At 37.8% G+C, this 21,165-nt stretch overlaps 1 protein-coding gene across 2 annotated transcripts in view; it reads right to left on the bottom strand.

The window, feature by feature from the left end:
- ci (transcriptional activator cubitus interruptus) overlaps window positions 1–21,165 on the bottom strand; it is a 221,058-nt gene that overhangs the window by 12,331 nt on the left and 187,562 nt on the right. For both annotated transcript variants that reach the window (XM_089094842.1, XM_089094843.1), the window contains exons 12-13: window positions 18,226–18,361; window positions 266–501 (exon numbers count right to left, since the gene is read on the bottom strand). In XM_089094842.1, the coding sequence (XP_088950968.1) occupies window positions 266–501; window positions 18,226–18,361 (372 nt within the window). The remainder of the gene's footprint in view (window positions 1–265; window positions 502–18,225; window positions 18,362–21,165) is intronic.

Here is a 21,165-nt window from a genome sequence, read left to right as displayed (position 1 = left end):
GGCCTGTGCCACCCCCTTGATTTTTAAGAAGATCTGTTTTGGGATATTTTCATTAAAAAAAAATCCTTTTTGGGTATTTTCATCAAAACAATTAAAAGGCAACAAATCCCCCCCCTCCTCCAAACCTAAGTATTGAAAATACGTCCCCTCATGAATTTTCATGAATTAACGACACTGAAAGATTAATACCACTGTTTTAACCCCCCCGCCCCCAAGCCCCTCTCTCTCAGCTGGACTGAGAAGGATATACAAAACTAAAATATACCTGCGAAACATCTGATGTTCTTCTGCTGAAAGGCATAGGTGACGCACCAGATTTCATACTTCCATAATATGAGCTTATCGTAGTACTACTATCTCTTCGATCGGGGGTAGGCATTATATGCTGACTTTGAGGCCGTCTACCCGGATTAGAGCTAATAGATGTCATACCTCCTCCGCCACCCATTCGTAGATCATTGATACGCTGATTCAGCTCACCAATACCTCCTCTTCTTTGTCCTAAAAATAGTCTCAGAATAGTCAGGTTTTCTTACTTTTCTAAGTTGCATAGAGTAGTTGGAGACAAGGCCGTACCCAGAGAGGAGGGGGGGGCCAAAAAAATATTTTTTGGACTCGTAAAAACGTAACAAAAATGGATATAAACAAATTTTGTATGTGTTTTTTTTACTTTTTTTGTGTACCCCCCCCCCCCCGAAAAAAAATTTTTGAGTAAAACCCCCTCCGAAAAAAAAATCCAGGGTACGGCCTTGGTTAGAGACCTAACGTCACGGCAAGTGACTATGGAATTGAACGTCATTCTTCTCCAGATTCAATGTGTGAGACACTAATATATAAATTGAACCTGAACTTGAGGAATAGAACAGACCCTAGTGAAAGGAAAAGCCCGAAAGTCAGTTTTAAGTATTTCAACTATCCTGCAAAAAATAATTTCTGTAAGATAGTGCCTTTTGAATGACCGAAGCTGAAATTAAACAAGAGTCTTAGATTTAACACGATATAAAATAACATTACATAAAAAGGTTTCTGATCTTTAAGAAAGTTCTTTTTTGTCAAAATTGTCGTTTATTCAGCATATTAAATCTCCAATCAAACATTTAAATTTGATAGTTGGGTTTGAGTAAATATTTTTATGTGGTCATGCAGGACAAAATGAGAAAAAAAATTGTGAAGAAGACAACACAAGTATAATTTTACCCAGTTAAAAAAGGAAAGATAAATATGCAGACATTTGGCTCAAGACCTCAGTTTGACCGTCCTCAGTGCACAAAAGTGAATAAAGATTAAAACAATATATACTACTAATACTAACAAATCACCGCAGCACCAAGCTATGTGCACCAAGCACAAGGCTACTGAGGCGAACACAGCTACGTGCGCTCCTCCTCCATCCCAATCTACTCAAAGCCTCTCTCTTCACAACTTCTCAGGAAGTTCCCATTTCCCTTAAACCTTTCTTTATAACTCCCTCCCACCACAACCGAGAAAGACCTGCTTTCCGTTTAGCCCTAGATGGTGGACAATCTTTGGTAATCTGTCATCCTTCATCCGAAGAACGTGCCCTAGCCATCTAAACCTTTCCCTCACTATAGCCCTAGAAAGCGGGATACGAAAGGGAGATACGTTCAGTGAGTTGGGTACCCAAAACAATCCGAAGGCAATCTCTCTGGAAAAAAAATCCCATGGACAAAATAAAAGCAAAACAAACATCAGAAACGAATAACGTAAACGATTAGCGTTCAAAAAAGCTCTAAACAAAATGACTTCCCATGTTTGAGCAGCATATTGGATGCTTTTATTTAGTTGCCCCGTCACCGTTGCTTCAAGAGGGCCTCTTTTAATTTAGTGTTGGTTTTTGATTTCTTCTTTTTTTTTTTTTTTTTTTTTTGTCTTTGGGACTTTTATCAAGCACAGGGAGGTTTGTTTTTGATAAAGAGACTTGATAAAGAGACTTTGATAAAGAGACTTTGTATCAGGGAGACTTGATAAATGAAATGACTGTTTGGAGCAGCTAAATAAAACTTTTTGTAAGCTCTTGCTCTACCGAAGCAGTTCATTGATCAACTCAACCGTTTCACATGAGCCCGAGTGGGATAGTAGCGTTTCACCAAAGGACTTTTTGAACAAGTCGTTTCTGTTTCAAATTTCCATGGAAACTTGTCATAAAGGTCACACTTACATTCCTCTTGGATGGACAGTCTATTGAGAAAATTGTGCGAAGAAAATCTGTTTAATCTAAACACGGCAGTAGAATGGCCCCTATTGATCGTGACAGGGCTCCTTATATGGGCATAGAATACTGACAGGGCTCCATATATGGGCATAGCCTCCCTAGGGAGAACACGTGGTTAATGGGGTCAATGACCTCTTTTTCCAAGGTCGATTTATTTGATGTTTCTATGTGTAATAACTCCGGAATGAAGGTTGCACATGCGCATTGAATTCTAACGGGAACAATGTTATTGATCTAGGACTCGAGGGGGAAGTGAATTTCTGAGAGCTTGATTGCGTAATCGATCGTGAATGTTATGATCCAGAAATAGTATTTGTTGTTGTTGCTCTAGGCAATGTTAAGAGTTTCCCGGAAACAGTTAGATCACGTGTTTCCTTCTCAGCCAATCAGAGGGCTTGTTTACATATTAGCGGCGGAGGGAATATAAAGAAAGGATTTTGTTAGAGTTTTATTAGTCTGTGAATAGAATTCAAAGGAGTGAGAAGAAGAAGAACAGTTTGACTTTACACATTTGGATATATATTTGTAATAATGAGTGGAATGTTTACCCTATTAGAAGTTGATAGTGGAGTTGATGATAATAGTACAAGAGCACCAAACATTGCGGTGGAAATCACGAAAGGATCACGTCTTTGTCTGGAATGGGATGCAGTATATGCAAGATATATGATATCTTAGAGCAAATTTAAAATGGATGATCAATTATGTTTTGCCGATAAAGTTGATATTGCACATGTTAATAGACTTCAATGTGCTTTAAGTGCATTGGTGAAACATATTGAATACAATAAACAGTATGGCTAATTGTACATGATCTATATTATTGATGTTGTTGTTGTAATTATTTAATAAAATTGTTTCAAAATCTAAAATGTTCTCTTTCTTTTCTGGTTAGGGGCAAACGAATCAGGTTCAGTCTAGAGTCAGCAGTAGAAGTGAAAGGACTGAAAAATGAATAAATTTGAAAAAGAGAGAATTAGATCAAATCTAGTGTTTATGGAAAAACATTTGATTTTGGATGATGTTTTTCTCGAGTTATCTCTTAAACGCTGGATATTCTCTTGTCAGGGGCCACTTGACTATATAATCGGGAGTGATTCTCCCCCATTGGACTATTGTATGAAACTTTTAAAATGTAACTCAAGTACTTATAGTCAATTTATTGATATATTAATTGGAACAAAGCAGAATCATATTGTGGATATACTTTTGAAAACATTGCCAATGGATTCAATGTAGATGGCTGCCCCATCATTCGAAAGAGGTAACGTCACAGAGCTACTCATCTCTCCCCCATTTCCCTCTCATTGAATTTATCGAGCGAAGAGGATCAGTTTCGTTTTAGCTGTGAGTGAGTTGACATCGGAAACCGAAAAATGTTCTATATATGTCCATTGTGCATGTACACTCTTGGCAGTTGGAATCAATGTGAGAATTGTACAATTATTGATGACTATAGTGAAAGGTGTAAATTATGTAATCCTTGTAAATTACATAGAGGCTATGCAGTACAAATTAAAGGATGTAATTCATGTCTTGAGGAGGTGTGTGACTCTCATCCTAGAGGGCACTTGTGCTCCAATTGTCACTATGATAAATGTGATCAGTGGGAGAATACTTACCCCGCTATGATTGGAAAGAATCCCAAACGTGATTTTAGTTTATTTCTACGAGATTGGTCTCATCGCGGATTTCAATTATTTTGGGAAGAGGACTCTGGTCTACGATTCAACTGGTGGGGTAACAAGACAATTTGGTTTCTACGTCATCGCTGCGACGACACCACCTACTCTGACTATAAACCAAGTGATTTTTATTTGGCTCTGACGGAATGTGATTCACCATTTTAAAACATTGTATGTGATATTGCTTCAAATAGACAGATTGAAACTCGTGAATTTCATGATATGAATGCAGATAGTATCATTGACTATACAAAGAGATATGACAAGAGTGAAGTTACATTGTACTGTAGAAAATGTGACCCTGACTTTGCAGTCAATCAAGATCAATATACAGTGAATCCAAATGATTTACCAGCATTAGTGGTTCACGACAGTTGCCTATACATCAAAGATGAAGAAATCTAAAGTGAAGATTTAAAGACATTGTTGTATATATATGTGCATTTTATTAATAAACAAATTCACAAACATTTTTAAAGCACTCTACTCTTAGGGCACTGAAATCAATACTATATAGGTCTGAGAGGATATTTTCCACTAGAAAGTCGTTCAGACGTGGATTGTCAACATAAATTTGAAGAAACTGCTTGTAAGTATAACCGCGACATCAGAACACAAAATATAGTAGCGCATGGAAGCCATAGCTTTTAGTTGTTAGATCCTGCACCCTCTTTCGATTTTGAATTTTAGTTTTCCCCCTGATCTCGAAATACTTGCTGATATGGGGTGGGTAGAATGTATATGGTAGACCAAGAGGATAAAAAAATTCAATCGTCGTCATTGTTTGAAAGATGCACAACCAATGACCCGTCAGCACAGTCGACGGACTGCTATTAACAATAATCAAGGTATTGTTGTCACTTTGAATTTTTCCAAGATAGTCCGAGGGCAGACAATAGCATTTGTACTGGGACATGTAGGGGTCCATATTAAATACATTGATTATTTGACTGGTGTTCATGGCGCTAAGTCTAGTAGAACACTGCCTTCGTGAGTGACTTCCCAATAGGTTTAATATTGGTTTAGTGAGGTTAGTGCAATACTCTCAGCCAATAGGTCGGCAAATGTACACTCTAAACGCAAACTCCCCGTACGTACTATCCTCATATCCTGTGTATCTGACAAATCCAATACAATGATACCATGTGTTTTAGCAAACATATCTTCGGTTATACCATTTTCAAATAGTTGAGAGTCATGATCTAGGGTTTGCATGGTCAACTCGTACAATGTTCTCTAGGATTTATCATAAGATAGATTGTAGAGTGGGATGCCGTTTCTTTGCACACAAGAGATGAAAGTCCAAACATCTCGAATTTATGTGGATATTCAGTCCATGATCCTATTACACTGGCACTTTTCACAAAGGCAAACGCAAGTTTTGATGGAATTTCACCATTGATAAAGGATGAATCGGTGAAGGTGCGTGACCCCAGTGCAATATGACGTTGATTGGTGATTGTATGAGGAACAAGTGGTTTAATATTGTTGCCATTGGCTGTCAGGTTTTCCACGGCCAAAGCAACAGAACTCATGACCTGTTGTTTGCGTACATGAAGTATTGCTGAGGTGAGGGAGAGACTTACATCAAGATTGGAAGCAAGTTCTTTTCTCAATATAAAATTGGATGGTGTAAGCGATAGTTTTATATCCACTTTAATATTGGGTGGTAGCCATTGGGGTATATTAAATATTTCATGATATATTTTTCCAACTTGATGTAATTCACTAGTTGCAGCATTTTTTAAGTGCATCTGTACTATCAGTATTAGCAATATATTCATATCCATTGGAGGAGCCTCTCAATTTCTTATATGACTTTGGTGTCATCAGCATGAATTGCATATAGCTTGTATAATTTGAGATATTGTTGCTAGTGCTCACCAGTGTAACATTTATGTATACAATGAATTGATGATATAAATTATTTGATATACAATTTTCAAAGGATAGCCTATCTCCCAGTTTTTTCGTTGTATTTTCGGTGTTCCGGACTTTTCTTTGTATATTTAAAACTTTCGAAGAACATTCCATGACTTGGTCTTCATTAGACTAAATTTGAAATTGGATAATATCGGAGAGGAGCTGTATTGCATAAAATTGTCGATAGTATCCATGCTTGATGCTCACATCAACATTTTCTGCATTGAATAGATTCAATGAGGCGGTGATTGAAGGTTGAGAATCCTTATGCGGCAGGTAGGACATTTTAGGAGAAGAAATCTAGTTTCGATCTAACAATTTTCTTTCTGGGACTTCTGTTTACAGCACGTGTCCGCTTTTTCCTTCTTTTCTTTGACAAGAGGGATGATGTCTTTCGTTTCCGACCTGAGTAGAGACTGATGAGGGATGCATTGTTTCTTGACATTTTTAAGTCTTCCCCAATTTGTTTTAATTTCTCAAGAAGGGTTCGCACCCTCGACCTAAGATTTTCCATAGTACTTTTTTTTCAATCTTTGCCAGAGCCCTAATCGTGTATTGTATACGTTACAAAATCTGTTGCAGCTAGTACAAGAAATTTTCTAGCCAAAGGTAGTGAAGAACGAAACAACTTAGCAAACCAACTGCCAACACCGTAGCCCGACATTGACGAGTGCCCCTTGTAATAGTCCATTCCATGGCCATGTTGTCTTGGGCCTAGAGTATTAACATAGCAGTCAATATCAGGACAAGTGAATACCACTTTTTTATTAGACATCTTGCTTTTGAACGATGGGTCGAAAATGGCATGTAATCACAGCCAACCCTTTTGAAATTGCTATGGGATCACCCAATTCGGTTCTTAGTGTTAACTGACAGAGTTCCAAATAGGAAGTGTTTACGGGACTATACTGAAGATGCTTTATATTGTAGTGGTGAATATGTTCTTGATTGGTTTTTCTTTCAAGAACTCGTAGGAGGGGAACATTTGAATTACAAACCCGAGATGTTTCCACTAATGAAGCGTAGAGAAATATACCGGTATTTCTCGTGAAGGCAGGCTGGTAGTCAGCAGAAATGAAATTAGTGTTTCCGGCACTTTTACCATTGATTATATTGAGCTTAAAGCCAAGAACATCCTTTAGATTATTATTGAGAATAACCTTTTCATTGGCAATGGGTGAACTAATGTAGATCTTTCCCTCCTCCTTTGAATAGTTGAAATAAAAAGCCCCCTTTTTACGATCGGAAATTATTTTATTAATAGAACGACATAAATCATTCATACAGGTGAGTTCCTCGTAGGGTAATTCAATATATGGATAATCCATCCAATTGTTTTTTTGAATTTGTTCTTGATCACCTGTTGGTGGCGGCGGCCAATCATAGGGTATAATTTTTATTTCATATCTAAGATCCTTTCTCAGGATATCATAGGTATTTTTGAGAATACAGTCAAAAAGAGCAACTTCATACTTTCCGTCATCGAATTTTATGGTGGGGGAGAATTTCATCCAAAAATCACTTGTTTTATTCAAGTCATTGTATAGAGGATAAGAAACATTGGACATGAAAGTAACATAGAAATCATTGGACATTGTCAATGTCTTCAGCACTGATCCAAGAATCAAAATCCGAGTTGTATCCTAGCCAGCGAACAAGCACCTTTTTCTTACCATCGCGTGTACGACTCTTTGATATATTTTCAATTTGATACATTTCGGAAGTGTTGTTAACTTTTTGCAATTCATGTTAATAAAAACTACCGAGAATCTTGTCATCTTTGCAGTCTTGCAGTCAATCTGTCGTGGGCTCAGTGTCTAGAATTTTAGACACTTTAAAAAGTTCAGTGCTCCATAAATATTTCCCCTTTTAAAAAATATTGTTGGTTCTATTAATTCGAACAGTATCACCAACATTGAATTTCTTCTTTTTTTCTCTTTTTCACCCTTGGAGTATTGCTTTAGGAAAGCATCAAATGTATTTTCATTGTAGTGAACATCCGTTGGTGTAGAGTTGGACAGAGATCGATGGGGTCGTTTATTATAAATAAAAATTATTTTATAAAAATAATTAATAAAATCCGACGTATTTTTCAAAGTTCAAAATATTTAAATTAATATAAGAATCGTTATTATTAATAGTTCATCCAATGCAGCCTTTATCGGGCTGTGACTATGATAAAGTATTGTATTATATTTCAAAAGAACCTTTTGCACATGGGGATTAACAAATTCACTGCCACGATCCGATTGAACTTTTCTATATGAATCCTGTTCTAGAATACTTTCAATGGTCCTAGCAACTTCAACGCCTCTCTTTGATCGCAGTGGAATAGCATTGGCATAGCGACTAAAGATACTGATTTCCACTAGAATATATTTTTATGGCACATTGTGACGCTGTTGAAGTGCGTCTAGAGTTAAAAGATCCATTTGCATTATATGCAGAGGGAAAAAGGCTTTAGTTTGTCGGTATTGTTTACTGCGAAGTCTATGATTCCGATGTAGTGTGTAACTTGGTTCATTTTCTAGATACTCTTTTGCATTTTTCAATGTGGTGGTGCCGGAGACAGCTTTGGAAAGTGTTTCGGGGGAGCTTAAACTTCCCGCTTCACCATTATTTTCAGACACCTTTCAAAACTTTATCCATTTTGAGCGTAAACATGTAGTGTAATGACCACTCCCCTTTTGCACACTGGTGGGCGAATCAATTCGTCTTCGCTTTTGACTAGCAGCCACAGGTGTTGTAAAATCAATGACGCTGCTAGTATCTTCAAATATTGAATCTTCTTCTTTTTTAAATGATGGTGTTGGTGGACTATATTCTCTTAGTTTCTTTAGAATTTGCTTATTGCCAATAAGGCTTTTGGGGAAGTTTGATACACACAGAAAGCTGTATAGATTATCATCAAAGGATAAGAGTCCTTTACGATTCGTCACCATATCACAAATTAAATCAACTAGATTATAACTTTTTCCCTGGATTATAATTCGTTTCCCTGTGCTCTCGACTTGAAACTGATCACCACCAGTTTCCAACATGAGATATGATAATACTCTTTTAGTCTGTTGTCGATAGGTCAGTGGCTATAGGTTTCCAATTTTCAATACAATCGAATTCAATTCCTTCTCCATTGATTGCGCTGCAGAATCTTGAGGAGATGTTTCCGGTTTAATGGGATCTGTGATGGGTCTCTCATAATATGGTTTATATTTGTCCACACGTCGCAATGCATATTGAAGTAAAAGCAGTTTTTTGTCGTTGGCAATATTCTTGTCGTTAATGAATTTGCTTAGATTGTCTTCAAAATGTTCGACGGGTGAGAAGACAAGTTCAAATGGTGTCAATTTATAGAGTTTTACCAGTTTCACTAGAGAAAAATGTTGACAAGTCCTGCAATTATCGGTAGTAAAAGTGTGAAAAAGCTGCCACCTGCTTGAAGGAGTCGTTTTATTTTAAATTTTTTCCCCGTGTTTTTTCAAGCCCATGCGCGTAAAGTGGAACGTTGTTGCTTTGTCTGTTGTGTAACACCTTCTGGCAGTTGAACATTGCCCAAAGTTAAATTTAAACAAAGTTCAGATATTAGATTAATGAAATCATTGTCAACCCCATGTTTGAGTATAGCCTTCCTAAGCAACGGTTTTGAAGTGTTTAAAACGGAAAACAGATGCCGTTGTTCGTGTAGTTTCATAAGTGTCATAATGGCGACTAATAGTCTTTTCTACTGTTCACCGGAAGATATACTGTAATTTAAGTGTCGAAAATGTCTGTGACTACACGTAGATCCTCGCGCGTTCTATGATTAAGATCAAACAAAATTTAACAGAAGTGTTTTTTATTAGAAAGAGTGTCATCTGTCACTAGAAATTTAGGGGCAACTGTGTATATATGCTTATTGAGAGTTTTTAACGAGCTAGAATCACGAACGACTAAATAGATAATATAAACAGTGTAATTCAATGAAAGGGTTTGCATACATTTGCTCTGATGAAACAGATTGTGTAGAACTATAGTAACGGAAATGTGTTCATGATGGGAGCGAACGGTGAACAGTTGTAGCATTTCCTGCGAGAACTGTTCAATAGATTCAGCCAAATCATCAATAATCAGCCACGAGTTCGATTCAATACTATTGAAAACATCAAGTCCCCGTATGAATTGTATTGGTATGGATGTGGCAATAGCTTTTATTTTATCATAGGACTCCTGCCAAATACTATAGCAATAGTAGATTTTTTTCGGTTTTTCCAAAAACATTTTATCGCAATTTTGAATTATTCTAGCTAAAAGTGTTGTTTTCCCCGACATTTACGGTCCACACAGAAATGATCTGAAGGGTGTTTTAAATTGATACATGCTGTTGGGGACAGCAGTCAGACTGCAACTAACTGTAAATTATATGTGCTCAATGAATAATTAGTAATTTCCCCATGGATCTATCTATTCAAGAACAACAAAAAAAACAATATTTCATGGCAGTATTTATTTTGACACTGCATGGAAACAAATATTCAACATGAACAATCATAAAAATAATAACTCTTGTTCAACAAGAGCAGTTGACAAAATTTCATGGTCAACATGAAAACTCTATTTGTTCAACATGAACTGCAATGATAACACTTTATGTACAATATAAAACACTTTTTGTCCATCAGCAGCACTTTTTGTCTTTAAACACTTTTCTGTACAGCACTTTTCTGTACAACACTTTTCTGTCCATCTACAGCACTTTTTGTACAACACTTTTCTGTACAATAACACTTTCTATACAACAACAAAAAATACACTTGGAACATGAACTAGCACAGTTGAACGTTATGAATTTAAAAATAGGGCCCCCCCCCCCCGAGGGGACCGCGGGGCCAAAGGCCGGCCGGCCGTGGGCGGGACCCCCCCCACCCTGGGCGGCCACAGGAAGGGACCCCCCCCCTCCCCCCGGGAGCCGCGGGGCGAAAAACAATAGTTGTCGTCACTGCTACTGCAGGTTAGTGGTTGGGTTAGTGGGGGTGGTGGTTAGTGCTGGGGTTAGATTAGCTGGTTAGGTTAATTTATGTACAGGTTGAATGGTGGTGATGGTTAGTTCAGGTTAGGTTAATTTATCCAGACCAAGTTGATTGCGATAGTCTATGCATTCAACTCGGTCTGAAATACGACAGTGGCCGTGGGGTAGAACACTCACCATTCTCGAGCACATAGACTTTGTCGGATATACACGACATTGCATTCTTTTCCACTGTCACAGTAAAATTACTATACTGTAGAGAGCGAATTGCACGCACTTGTGCTCTCGGCACTAGGCTACTTTCTACACAGTCTTTATAAACGCTCATGATAAACTTTCTTTTTACACAATGTGTAGGTACCCCTGTAACCGACTTGTTTCATTCCCCACAATTTGTTTCCAAGCAATAGACTTTGGAACCTTGGAACACACCCCAGGATATCAAAACACTCCCAGTCTCTTATTTTAACATTAATAGATGGTTGGGGGCTTGTCGTTTCACCAACTCGGGGTAGAGAGATGGATTCCAGTTGGTGAAATCCATTCGCGAGCTGATGTGCACCCCATTTCGCAAATCACCCAATAAATCCACTTCTGTCCCATTTAACTTTAGCAGCAGAGAATCTGTATCACCATAGTAAATTTGAACCTCCCCCTCCCGTGGCCCGTGCACATTGCACACATTTTAAAAGAATGAAAAAATAAGCTTCTTAGAAATTTCCAGTACTGAACTGCCGCCAGCTTTATTCTTGTTCAGTACTACATTTCGCTTTCGCCTGTGTAGAAGAACCATTCCAGTCTCTATGCTTGTGAACGATGTAAAATTGGGGTCGGCAATAATTCGTGCATACTCTAGAGGGTCAGTCACGACGTCGCAGCGAGATATATTACGAACACTTTCACACATTTTGCGAAACGCTGAATTTAGGATGAGCTTGTGCATGTCCGCTACCATCTTCTAGGGTGCCATAGATTACTTGTCCAAACAAGTGTTAATAAACAATTTTATGAAGGGTCGAAGATTTAACAGTAGGGCACGAGGTATTTTAGTGTCTTCTTAAAAGATTCCCAATAACCAACGCAAAATCAACTTGTGAAAAACGATATTTTCCTTAGGGTCCAAATCAGCAATCAGTTTCTGTTTAGAGGGAGTCCAGTGCATCCTCATATCCTCAACCAATGAACGATTTTAAGGGCTCAGAGAGTCCCTGCTCACGGGCCGATTGATACAGGGAAAGACAAAATCTTTGACTGAGTCGTGAAGCGCCAGCGGACTGTGACCATCAATTTCAAAGAACCATCCTTGTGGCCCGTTGTCCTCGATGTTGGTAATGTCGGGAACTCACTAGGATTCTTAAGCCATTGATAGTTTCCACATGGCACAGAGTAGTTAGACATTGCAGAGGGGTGCAACGAGCTCACGTCCGAGAACACTGCCTTGAACTTTATACTGATGCTTGGTCCAATCGTGTAAGTTGATAAGCTAAAGTCCCAGTGAAAAACGTACCCACTACTCATTGTACGTTATACAACGCTGTTTTGAACAACGGCGGTTAGTATGTATATTTGCTACCTGCAAAAGTTATGAATTATATCACTTCAAAAAAGGGGTGTGTAAAAATAGTATCCTATATCTAACCCGAACTCTGAATAGATCTGGTCTGTGTTCTTACAGACTATATCCAACAGAGTTAGAACTTCACGAGCCAAGTACAGTCTACAATAATCCCACTCCTTTTTACAACTCCCCTAGGACTAAACCTTCTTGGCAAACTAAAAATCCACGTCTGTGCATTCACTGTTGGTGAGTGAATTGTGAAAAGCTTCAATTGGAGGTAGTTTCAGCTCGCTTAAGCTAGCGCCAAAGCAGTAATAATTGTATGCATATATACCTTTGCAGGTCAACAGGTCATAAATTTCACTGTCTGGAAAGTGCTGTTTAAGCAAGGGAAAGCTATCAAAATTGTCGCTTTTTTTCACTTGAATCAATTGATTAAATGCCTTGGGGAAAAAACTAAAAGAATCTAAAAACCTGATTTTATTCCAGCACATATACCCACTATCCACTGCCTGCAATTTCAGTTCGAGAAGCAGCAACTTCTCAGCTGATTTGGGAACTATGTTGTAGATTAATGATCTATTTACCCATGGACAATCTACTCCCCCTCCCTCCCTATGCCTACGTGCCCGTACCGGTAAAATAAATTTTAAATCATAATTAGAGTTGTGGATAAAAACAGGGATAAAAAACTGTTGGCTAACATTTAAATTACACGATTGATGCGCAACCCCCCGAAAATTACTACCCCCCGAGGACATTTCCTGCCACAAATGATTATGGTCTCTGACTTTCCCCTCCCCCTCTTTTCCCTTTAGTCCCCTTATCCCCCTCCTCTGCAAACTCTGCCTTACATATCCAACATATTTTTTGATTTTTAATCGCAAGACGATCCTCTGCGGACAAAACCATTGGATAATGCGTATTTCTCAAACGGGAAATAGCATCATTAGCCGTGCCAATCAGTTTAGTCAGTGCCTTGTCCATGCACTCATCCTCATCCAATGTTTCTACTATTTTTTAACAACCGCATGGTGTTAGAATTGTCACTTTGCGCGTGGGTTTTGGAAACTGCAGTAGCCTGATGTTCTTTGACTCGGTTTGGATATTGGGGGTCATTCACCTCCACCAGCTTAGCTTCACAGTCTAAAGATATTTTGTCGCACTGGAGAAGGGTGTTCTGGAAATTTTTATATCGTAGAATGGCCCTATCCCCTGAAGCCGTTTCCACTGTCTGGTAGCCGTGGCGGCTACAATGCCTCATATGATTTTGCAGCTTTAATTCAGTCCAAAATCTAGAGAGGCATGTTGAACAGTAGAAACGGACACTCTATTTCTTACCCTCCCCCAGAACTCTACTAATGTCAGTGATAGGGTTAAAATGACCGATTGTGTTCGGTTGACTAGGTGGCGTTTATAACAACCAAACCCAGTGTTTAACCAAATCAAATGACGGACTCCTTACGGGAAAGACCACCCCCTTCTTTTTAGAGCGAGTTCCATCTTCAAATTCTGTTTCGTATTGTACCAGAGTAACGCCGATATTCAAGTGGGTATTAGCCCTTTCAAACATATCAATAGATCTTAGCGTCACTGGGTATTTTCCTTCTAAACAAGAAAAATCTATAATGGAGAAAGCGGACCCATCCTTCCCATGCACAGCCCAAATGTCTAAATTCGTCTTGGTAGCGTCCCGAGCTAGAGGCTCGAATGCTGATATGAGGAAAGCATATCTGAAACACTTTTGATCTGTTTCAAAACAGATCCGCTGGACACCTTTACAACCTTCTAGATCTGGATTATATTTTAAAACTGTACCCGTGCCCCAATGCCCCCCTCTTAAAATAAAATCTTTCTTAAATTTACATATATTTATACTTAAATTTTCAACAAAAAGAACTAGAGAGCCGCTACCATTTTCATTAAAGTTCTCGAGATGCGTTATAATTTGATCGACCCAATCCGTGAAAGCACCCTCAAAATTTTCCAAATTCGAATAAACCAAACGCATCTCGGAATGTACATAATGATAATAAATTTCACTTTTTCCCTCATTTAAAGAAAACACTTTTAGAACAATGGAGACCTTAATTGAATCCCTCCCCCACAATTGAATTTGATTCTCCAGAAGTGCACGAATTTTATCTACATATGCATGCACAATTTCTACAGGGTCAAAAACAAATTTTCCCCCCATTAGTGAATTAAAGGGATCCCCAAACGTTGCAGTGAAAACAACTATACTATTTAAAATTCTGTTGGTTAATCGAAAATCGGGAGGAGTTGTACCCCCCACCCCCTCGTGTATATTACCCCCTCCCCCAACCTGTTCAAAAATATCTGAGGAAGGCTCCTCTTCAGTTGTTCGAAGTGGTCTCGGTTTGGTATTTGCGGTTGGAGGAGGAGGGTTCCCAGTTAATTCATTTGTAAAATCATCTAAAATTTGCAAGGTATTTTGGCTGAAGTCTACCAGCTCAACTGTGCTATTGTCTAAATTAAAAAGAAAATCATCTAAAAACTCGTCAATATTAAAAGGTACTTCAATGCTATCGTCCCATGTTAAATTGTTGGGGGACTCCACGTGTGCATCCTCTCCTTCTCCAACTGACGAGCAGGGGGGAGATGGCGATTATGGAACCAGGACAACCTACAAATGAAAAAATAGCTTATTTTTAAAGTGTTCAAATCATCCCTACAGTTAAAATTTGGATTATTATTTAAAGTCAGTGCTTAGTAGTAGTAGCAGTATGCACATAGTAGCATTTGGTTAATTCACTGTTCCCCCCACAACTATTGATATTCTGAAAGCAGTCAATTTCCAACTTAATATAAGATATTTACGAACTAAAACGTCGCATTTATATGGAAGGCGGTAATTTGATTTTGTTAAAAAAATAGCTTATTTTCAAAGTGTTCAAATCAGCCATGCTGTTTTTTTTTTTTTTTATGATTAGAGACCATTGCGGTGCTTCCCACGACGTTTCCCACAGCGCTTCTCGGGCCCAGTGGCGCTGCCCGGTCCCCACCGTGGCTCCCAGCCGTTTACATAATGTCCGCAAAAAGTTGAAATATTTCTAATTCCATACAGGTTCGGTAAACACATGAGTTTAATTATGGAGGTTAGATGAATGAGTTTGAACTTCAAAATGTTGAGAATCATTAAGCCGCTTTCCCCACACACTTCTTAGACATTACCACTATGTTTTGACATAAAGCTCCCTGCGCGAGGTTATAAATAATTTTGGCGTCTTCTTTCCCTGTTTTGTTTTACACTAGCGGTTTTAGTCAATCAAGGTTTCAATGGCCTTTGCGTAATTCTGTGTTTTCTGAAATAGCGGAGAACAAATTGTCTGCAGAATTAATATTAGGACATTGGAGTTCTATATTCTATGTAGGAACGAGACATGGCACGATAGAAATATTCAGTGTAAATTAGAACGACAATATGTGACAGATGGGATAATCTCTCTCAAAATTAGGTGAAAAAGAGCAGTCGGTGTTTCAAAGGTACCTAAAAATATATGTGATATTCAATTGTGAAAAAACAGCATTTTGAGTTTCAAAGGCGGTGATTATTAATAGAAATTACCTAAAAATATTCGCTTATGAGATAGCGGCGAAGAAATAGGGGGAATGCATGGAAAATAGAAAAGATTAGAAAAGAGCGGTTTCTTTGCAAAAAAAATTACAATTAGAGATCGCCGAGGGAGGGGGGACCCGATAAAACCCGGCGGTAGGGGTGAGGGGTTAATATCCTGCTGCGATAAGTTTATATTGGGATTGAAAAAGAAAAAAACATTGGAAGAAATAGATAGGTAGGAAAAAATGCTTACAATTGCAAAATCCGTCTGGACTTGGGCACCCGAAGGACCAGGTAGTGCGTGTTGGAGGGCGGGCGGGGTGGCAGCGCTATGTTCTTGCGCGGCTGGGCCGGCTATTTCACGATCTTGCGTAGCTTCGGCATTGTAGTTATCCGTCCACTCTCTCTTTAACTTTCTGCCAGGCTGCATTGTTGCTGGCACTGATGGGGCTGCCTCATCCTCTCTGGCTTTCTTGGAAGGAGGGGGCACACATTCTTCATAATTGGCCTTAAAAAGAAGAGAAAAAATTAGAATCTAAATAATTTGCCCTTTTTTTTACAGAAAGAAAGTTAGTACCCTCATCCATGTAATTTATCTCTTTTCAGTAAAGCAAAAAGTAAAAATTTCGCGAGAAATATATTAGGTTTAGAAATCAAATGTTTTTATTAGACAATCAGTAGCCTATAGCCATAGGATAAGAATCATTGTTTCTATTTTTACCATTTAGAAAAATATTAAATTTTCTGGTCTATAGGCTTTAAATTAGATCGTTAACCCATCGACCTGTAGGCATATATTTTGCAAACTTAGGTTAAAATGCTATTCAATTTATACATAATATTAGCTTCAAGCAACTCCCAAAGACTTTTCTAGCCCTGCACTGTTTGTTTTGTGTGTTAAAATGCTATTCAATTTATACATAATATTAGCTTCATGCAACTCACAAAGACTTTTCTAGCCCTGCACTGTTTGTTTTCATTTTACACTGATGGTGGTAGAATTGAAGGCATTGCCCTCCCCCCATTACATAATTTACTTACAACGACGCTGGTAGAAGCAATGTATTGCCCCCTTCTCCCTTTCACATAATGTTCTAAATATATTGTTAAAATTAATTTGAAAATAATCTCTTTCACCGGCTCTCTGACAAAAACAAGGTTACGAAACTACATGCTTAATATACAGCAATCTCTTTTTGCTTAAAACTGTTTTAATTTGACAGCCAAAACAAAACCCTTTGACTTTGGCCGCTGCGTTCGTAAACACAGAGGGAAAAGGGTGACAGCTAATTATAGGCCTCACGCTGGAGCTATGTGTCAAAACCAGAGCGGGTTAATAACAACAGTGACGGAAGTCAGTAGACACTTTAAATCACAATAGAGAAAGGCTATAATTTTTTGAAATAAAATTATTTCTTTTTGCGAGAATTTTGGTTGTAAAAAAATGGAGGGAGGGTAAAAAGAATATATTTTATGTTTTCCATTGATTATAATGTTGTTTGTATGGTTTGGGGGGGGGGTTTGGGGTAAAGGAATATATTTACGTTTTAGCTGAATATACTGGAGGATGTCCAAGGAAAATAATTTTATTTGAAAATGTACTAAAACGGAACTTACATGGTAAATTGTAGTTGCCATGGCTTCTAATTCATCAATATTATCCATTGTTGTTTACACTGTGTCAAAATACTTTCTGATAATTTAATCACATTGCATGTCCGTTATATACGAAATCTTAAGGGCGAACTGTTATGTAATGGGGAAAATTATGTGTAAGCAGGACTCTGATTGGCTGAGAAGGGGGATGTATCTGACTCGCTGATTGGTTGAGAAGGAAACACGTGATTTAACTGTTTCCGGGAAACTCATAAAATTGCCTAGAGCAACAACAACAAATACTATTTCTGGATCATAACATTCACTATCGATTACTCTATAAAGTTCTATTAAATTAACGTCCCACTCGAGTACTATATCAATAACATTGTTCCATTTAGAATTCATTGCGCATGTGAAACCTTCTTCCCGGAGTTATTACAAATATAAAAAAAAAATAAATCGACCTTGGAAAAAGAGGTCATTGACCCCATTAACCACGTGTTCTCCCTAGGGAGGCTATGCCCATATATGGAGCCCTGTCAGTATTCTATGCCCATATAAGGAGCCCTGTCACGATCAATAGGGGCCATTCTACTCACGGCCTCGCTTAGCCTACATAACCTTCTATCCCGGTAAGCTTACCGTTCAATGGTGAATGTGGCATGTTGGGTATTCCTTTTGCCTGCATTCGGGAACGCATTCGATTTCGCTGGTTATTACGTTCAATTGCTGTTTGTCCTCGTCCTCCTGTGGCAACTGCCATGACTGATTCAGGCACCTGTAAAAGAATACCAATGATTGATTTTATTTATGATACTATTTGCTTAATTTATTATAATAATTATGCAGTCGTATTAACAAGCAGTCATGATAGTATATACATTTGCAACATTGTCAGGGTCTGTTTAAATATTAAATGGTTTTTCAACTGAAAGTAAGGAGCAACATTAAAACTTATACCGAACAGAAATTATTACGTATATGAGAGGGTGCGCCCCCTAGTCAATGCCTCGCTCTTGACGCTAAAGTTCTAATTTTGTTCAAATCACAAATCTCTGAATCACAAAGGCCGTTTAATTAGAATTGATAGCTCTTTTGAAAGTAATAAAAATTCTGAAAGTAGTAAAAAGTTTTAATGTTGCTCCTTACTTTCAGTTGAAAACACTTGTTTTTTTTATTTAATTTCGGATCCTTTTTTAAATAAGGCTGGGAAATCCGGCAGCCCCTTCATAGAAATGTCCCTTTCCCCTAGGAAACATCCTCCCAAGTACTTTGGGGTTACTATTGAGCCGGGTCCCTCCTTTCTTTGACTGTGTTATTTTCTCTTTTCTTTCTTACAAAATAGTTGAAGCTTTTGATTTGAAAATCAGGTTTGGCGTGAATGGTGCGTATTAAAATCTTAATATTACAACCACCTACTTATGAATAAGAGTAAAAGAAAAGTTTAAAAGAGAACAGGAAGAGAATCTGTTCTCCTGTTTAATGTTCTTATGTAAACTATATGTTCTGTAACGTGCCACCTTTAGAATTACTGTAGCTGGTTAGCTGAACCTCGGTATTGGTAAAATCCTTCCTGTAAATTAACATGAGGCCAGGAAAGATAAACAATACACTTAATAAATAAGTCTGACAGACATCTGACCCACGTAGAGTAAAACAAACAATATTACCATCCACGCCATCAAGTATGTCTGAAAATAAGTCTATCAGATTTATCAATACCTGTGTAGGCACCTTAAGATGGATTTATTGTTTTCAGAAAATAGACGAAACTTGTTTTCTGCCATGATCATCAGCAACCAGACTTTTAAGTGAGTCATTAAGAAAGAGTAATCTTATTGCTTATTCAAATTCTTTGCCCATAGATGTAAATCGACAACGGACAAATGCGCATTTAGACAAGCTAACGCCCTTTGGTCATACACAAAAAATCACACTTCCCTGAAAATAATATATGATAAATGTTTGTATTCTGCTAACATAATGGGTTGTAATTTAGTGGTATTACAATCAGGACTTGAAAGGTATTGAGTATAATCACTGGATACGATGCTCTCCAAAAGGATTTGACATAGAATGTCGCTGAAAATCCCATAATTGTGTATATTTCGTCGTCTTTCATGATGTAGAAGGATCGAGGCGTTGCAAACTTTTAGAAATCCCATACACCAGGTGGCGTGTACCAACTGTGTGTTTATCTTGTCGCCTTAACAAACAGAGGTACGAGGAGAGAAATCTTCTTGGGAGGAGTTGAGTGGGTATTTTGCAAAAGACACTCATTGACACTGCACCAGAATTTGCACATTAAATAGAACAATCCGTTACATATTACATTTCTCTTAAGTGCAAGCATGAATATTATTTTTAAGTTGTTTATTTGACATTTGCAACCTTAGCAAATGTAAGTTTTATAATCCTAAACTTGTTCAACTGTACTATGTCTTCTTTTTACTATAGAATCCTAAAAGTTGGCTACAAATAGGGATATACGCAAAGGGAAGGAGGATCCCCCCGAAATCCTATTTTTTTTACTTTTTGGGCACTCCTTATTCAAATTATGAGATAAAATCTAATTGTTTTATTATTCCCACTGAATATTTTTTATTATCGTGGCCCTGGAAAAAGATCACGTGTACTAGTCGCGGAACTCCCCTCTATACATGTAAGGTTTTATAGGGGGATTTCCCTTTTAGTCCATACACTTGATCATATTTTGAAATTAAACCATCAAGTAAAAATGGAGATTTTATTCTAGCTATAAAACTGTTCGTTTAAAGGTCAACCTAATCCTGATTTGCATGACAGTAGGCGTCCCTTTTTTGCAGACACTTTTATTTTCTGATAAGGAATTGCACATTTGCAACTTCACGCATAATAATGAACCCCAACGAGCGGCCTTAAATCAACGGGTATCACAAGTTTTTATTCTAGTTAATCATTCCTCTAGCAACTCAATCTCACTCAGCTAGAGACTAACTGGTTATTAGTCCAAAATATGCACATCTTAACACTTAATCTGGATAGGTGGAGGTAAAACCATAGCCCCTTAACTATAGTTTATATTTCATCCCAACCCATCAAAACTGGCTTTATATTGCTAGATAATTATGATGGTAGAGATGTGTTAATTGAAAATTATCATACTCATGGCCAGCTCGTGCGTAGAATTTACATGGGGGGGGGGATTGGATTTGAATACAATAAAAGGCAAAAGCAGGAGAAGTGTATGGAAACATAGGGCACCGTGGGTTCTGTAGATTTCGGGGCTTGAATGCTCCCTCGTTCTGTATACACGTTGATTTTTATTTTATTTTTTGCAGGAATTAATCTAAATTTTATTATTTATTAACGGCTAATTTCACGAGACAAGGAAAAAAGGGAAAACGTTTCGGTACATCCTAACAATAATAATATTAATGATTAATTATAACCCGTTACAAAAAAAAGAATAACAAAAAGAAAAGAAAGAACATCGAAAATAAGGAAAATAAAAAAAAAAGTTACACCAAACGAATAAGGGTACTGTGGGCAGACAGATACTAGTAGGTACTATGGGTACTTTACTACTAAGCTCCGTAATTT

This window comes from Artemia sp. Qi Xiang Cuo, chromosome 9 (assembly GCF_049724085.1).
Source record: "Artemia sp. Qi Xiang Cuo chromosome 9, ASM4972408v1, whole genome shotgun sequence".
Lineage (NCBI taxonomy): Eukaryota > Metazoa > Arthropoda > Branchiopoda > Anostraca > Artemiidae > Artemia > Artemia sp. Qi Xiang Cuo.
This window is presented reverse-complemented; position numbering and strand designations above follow the sequence as displayed.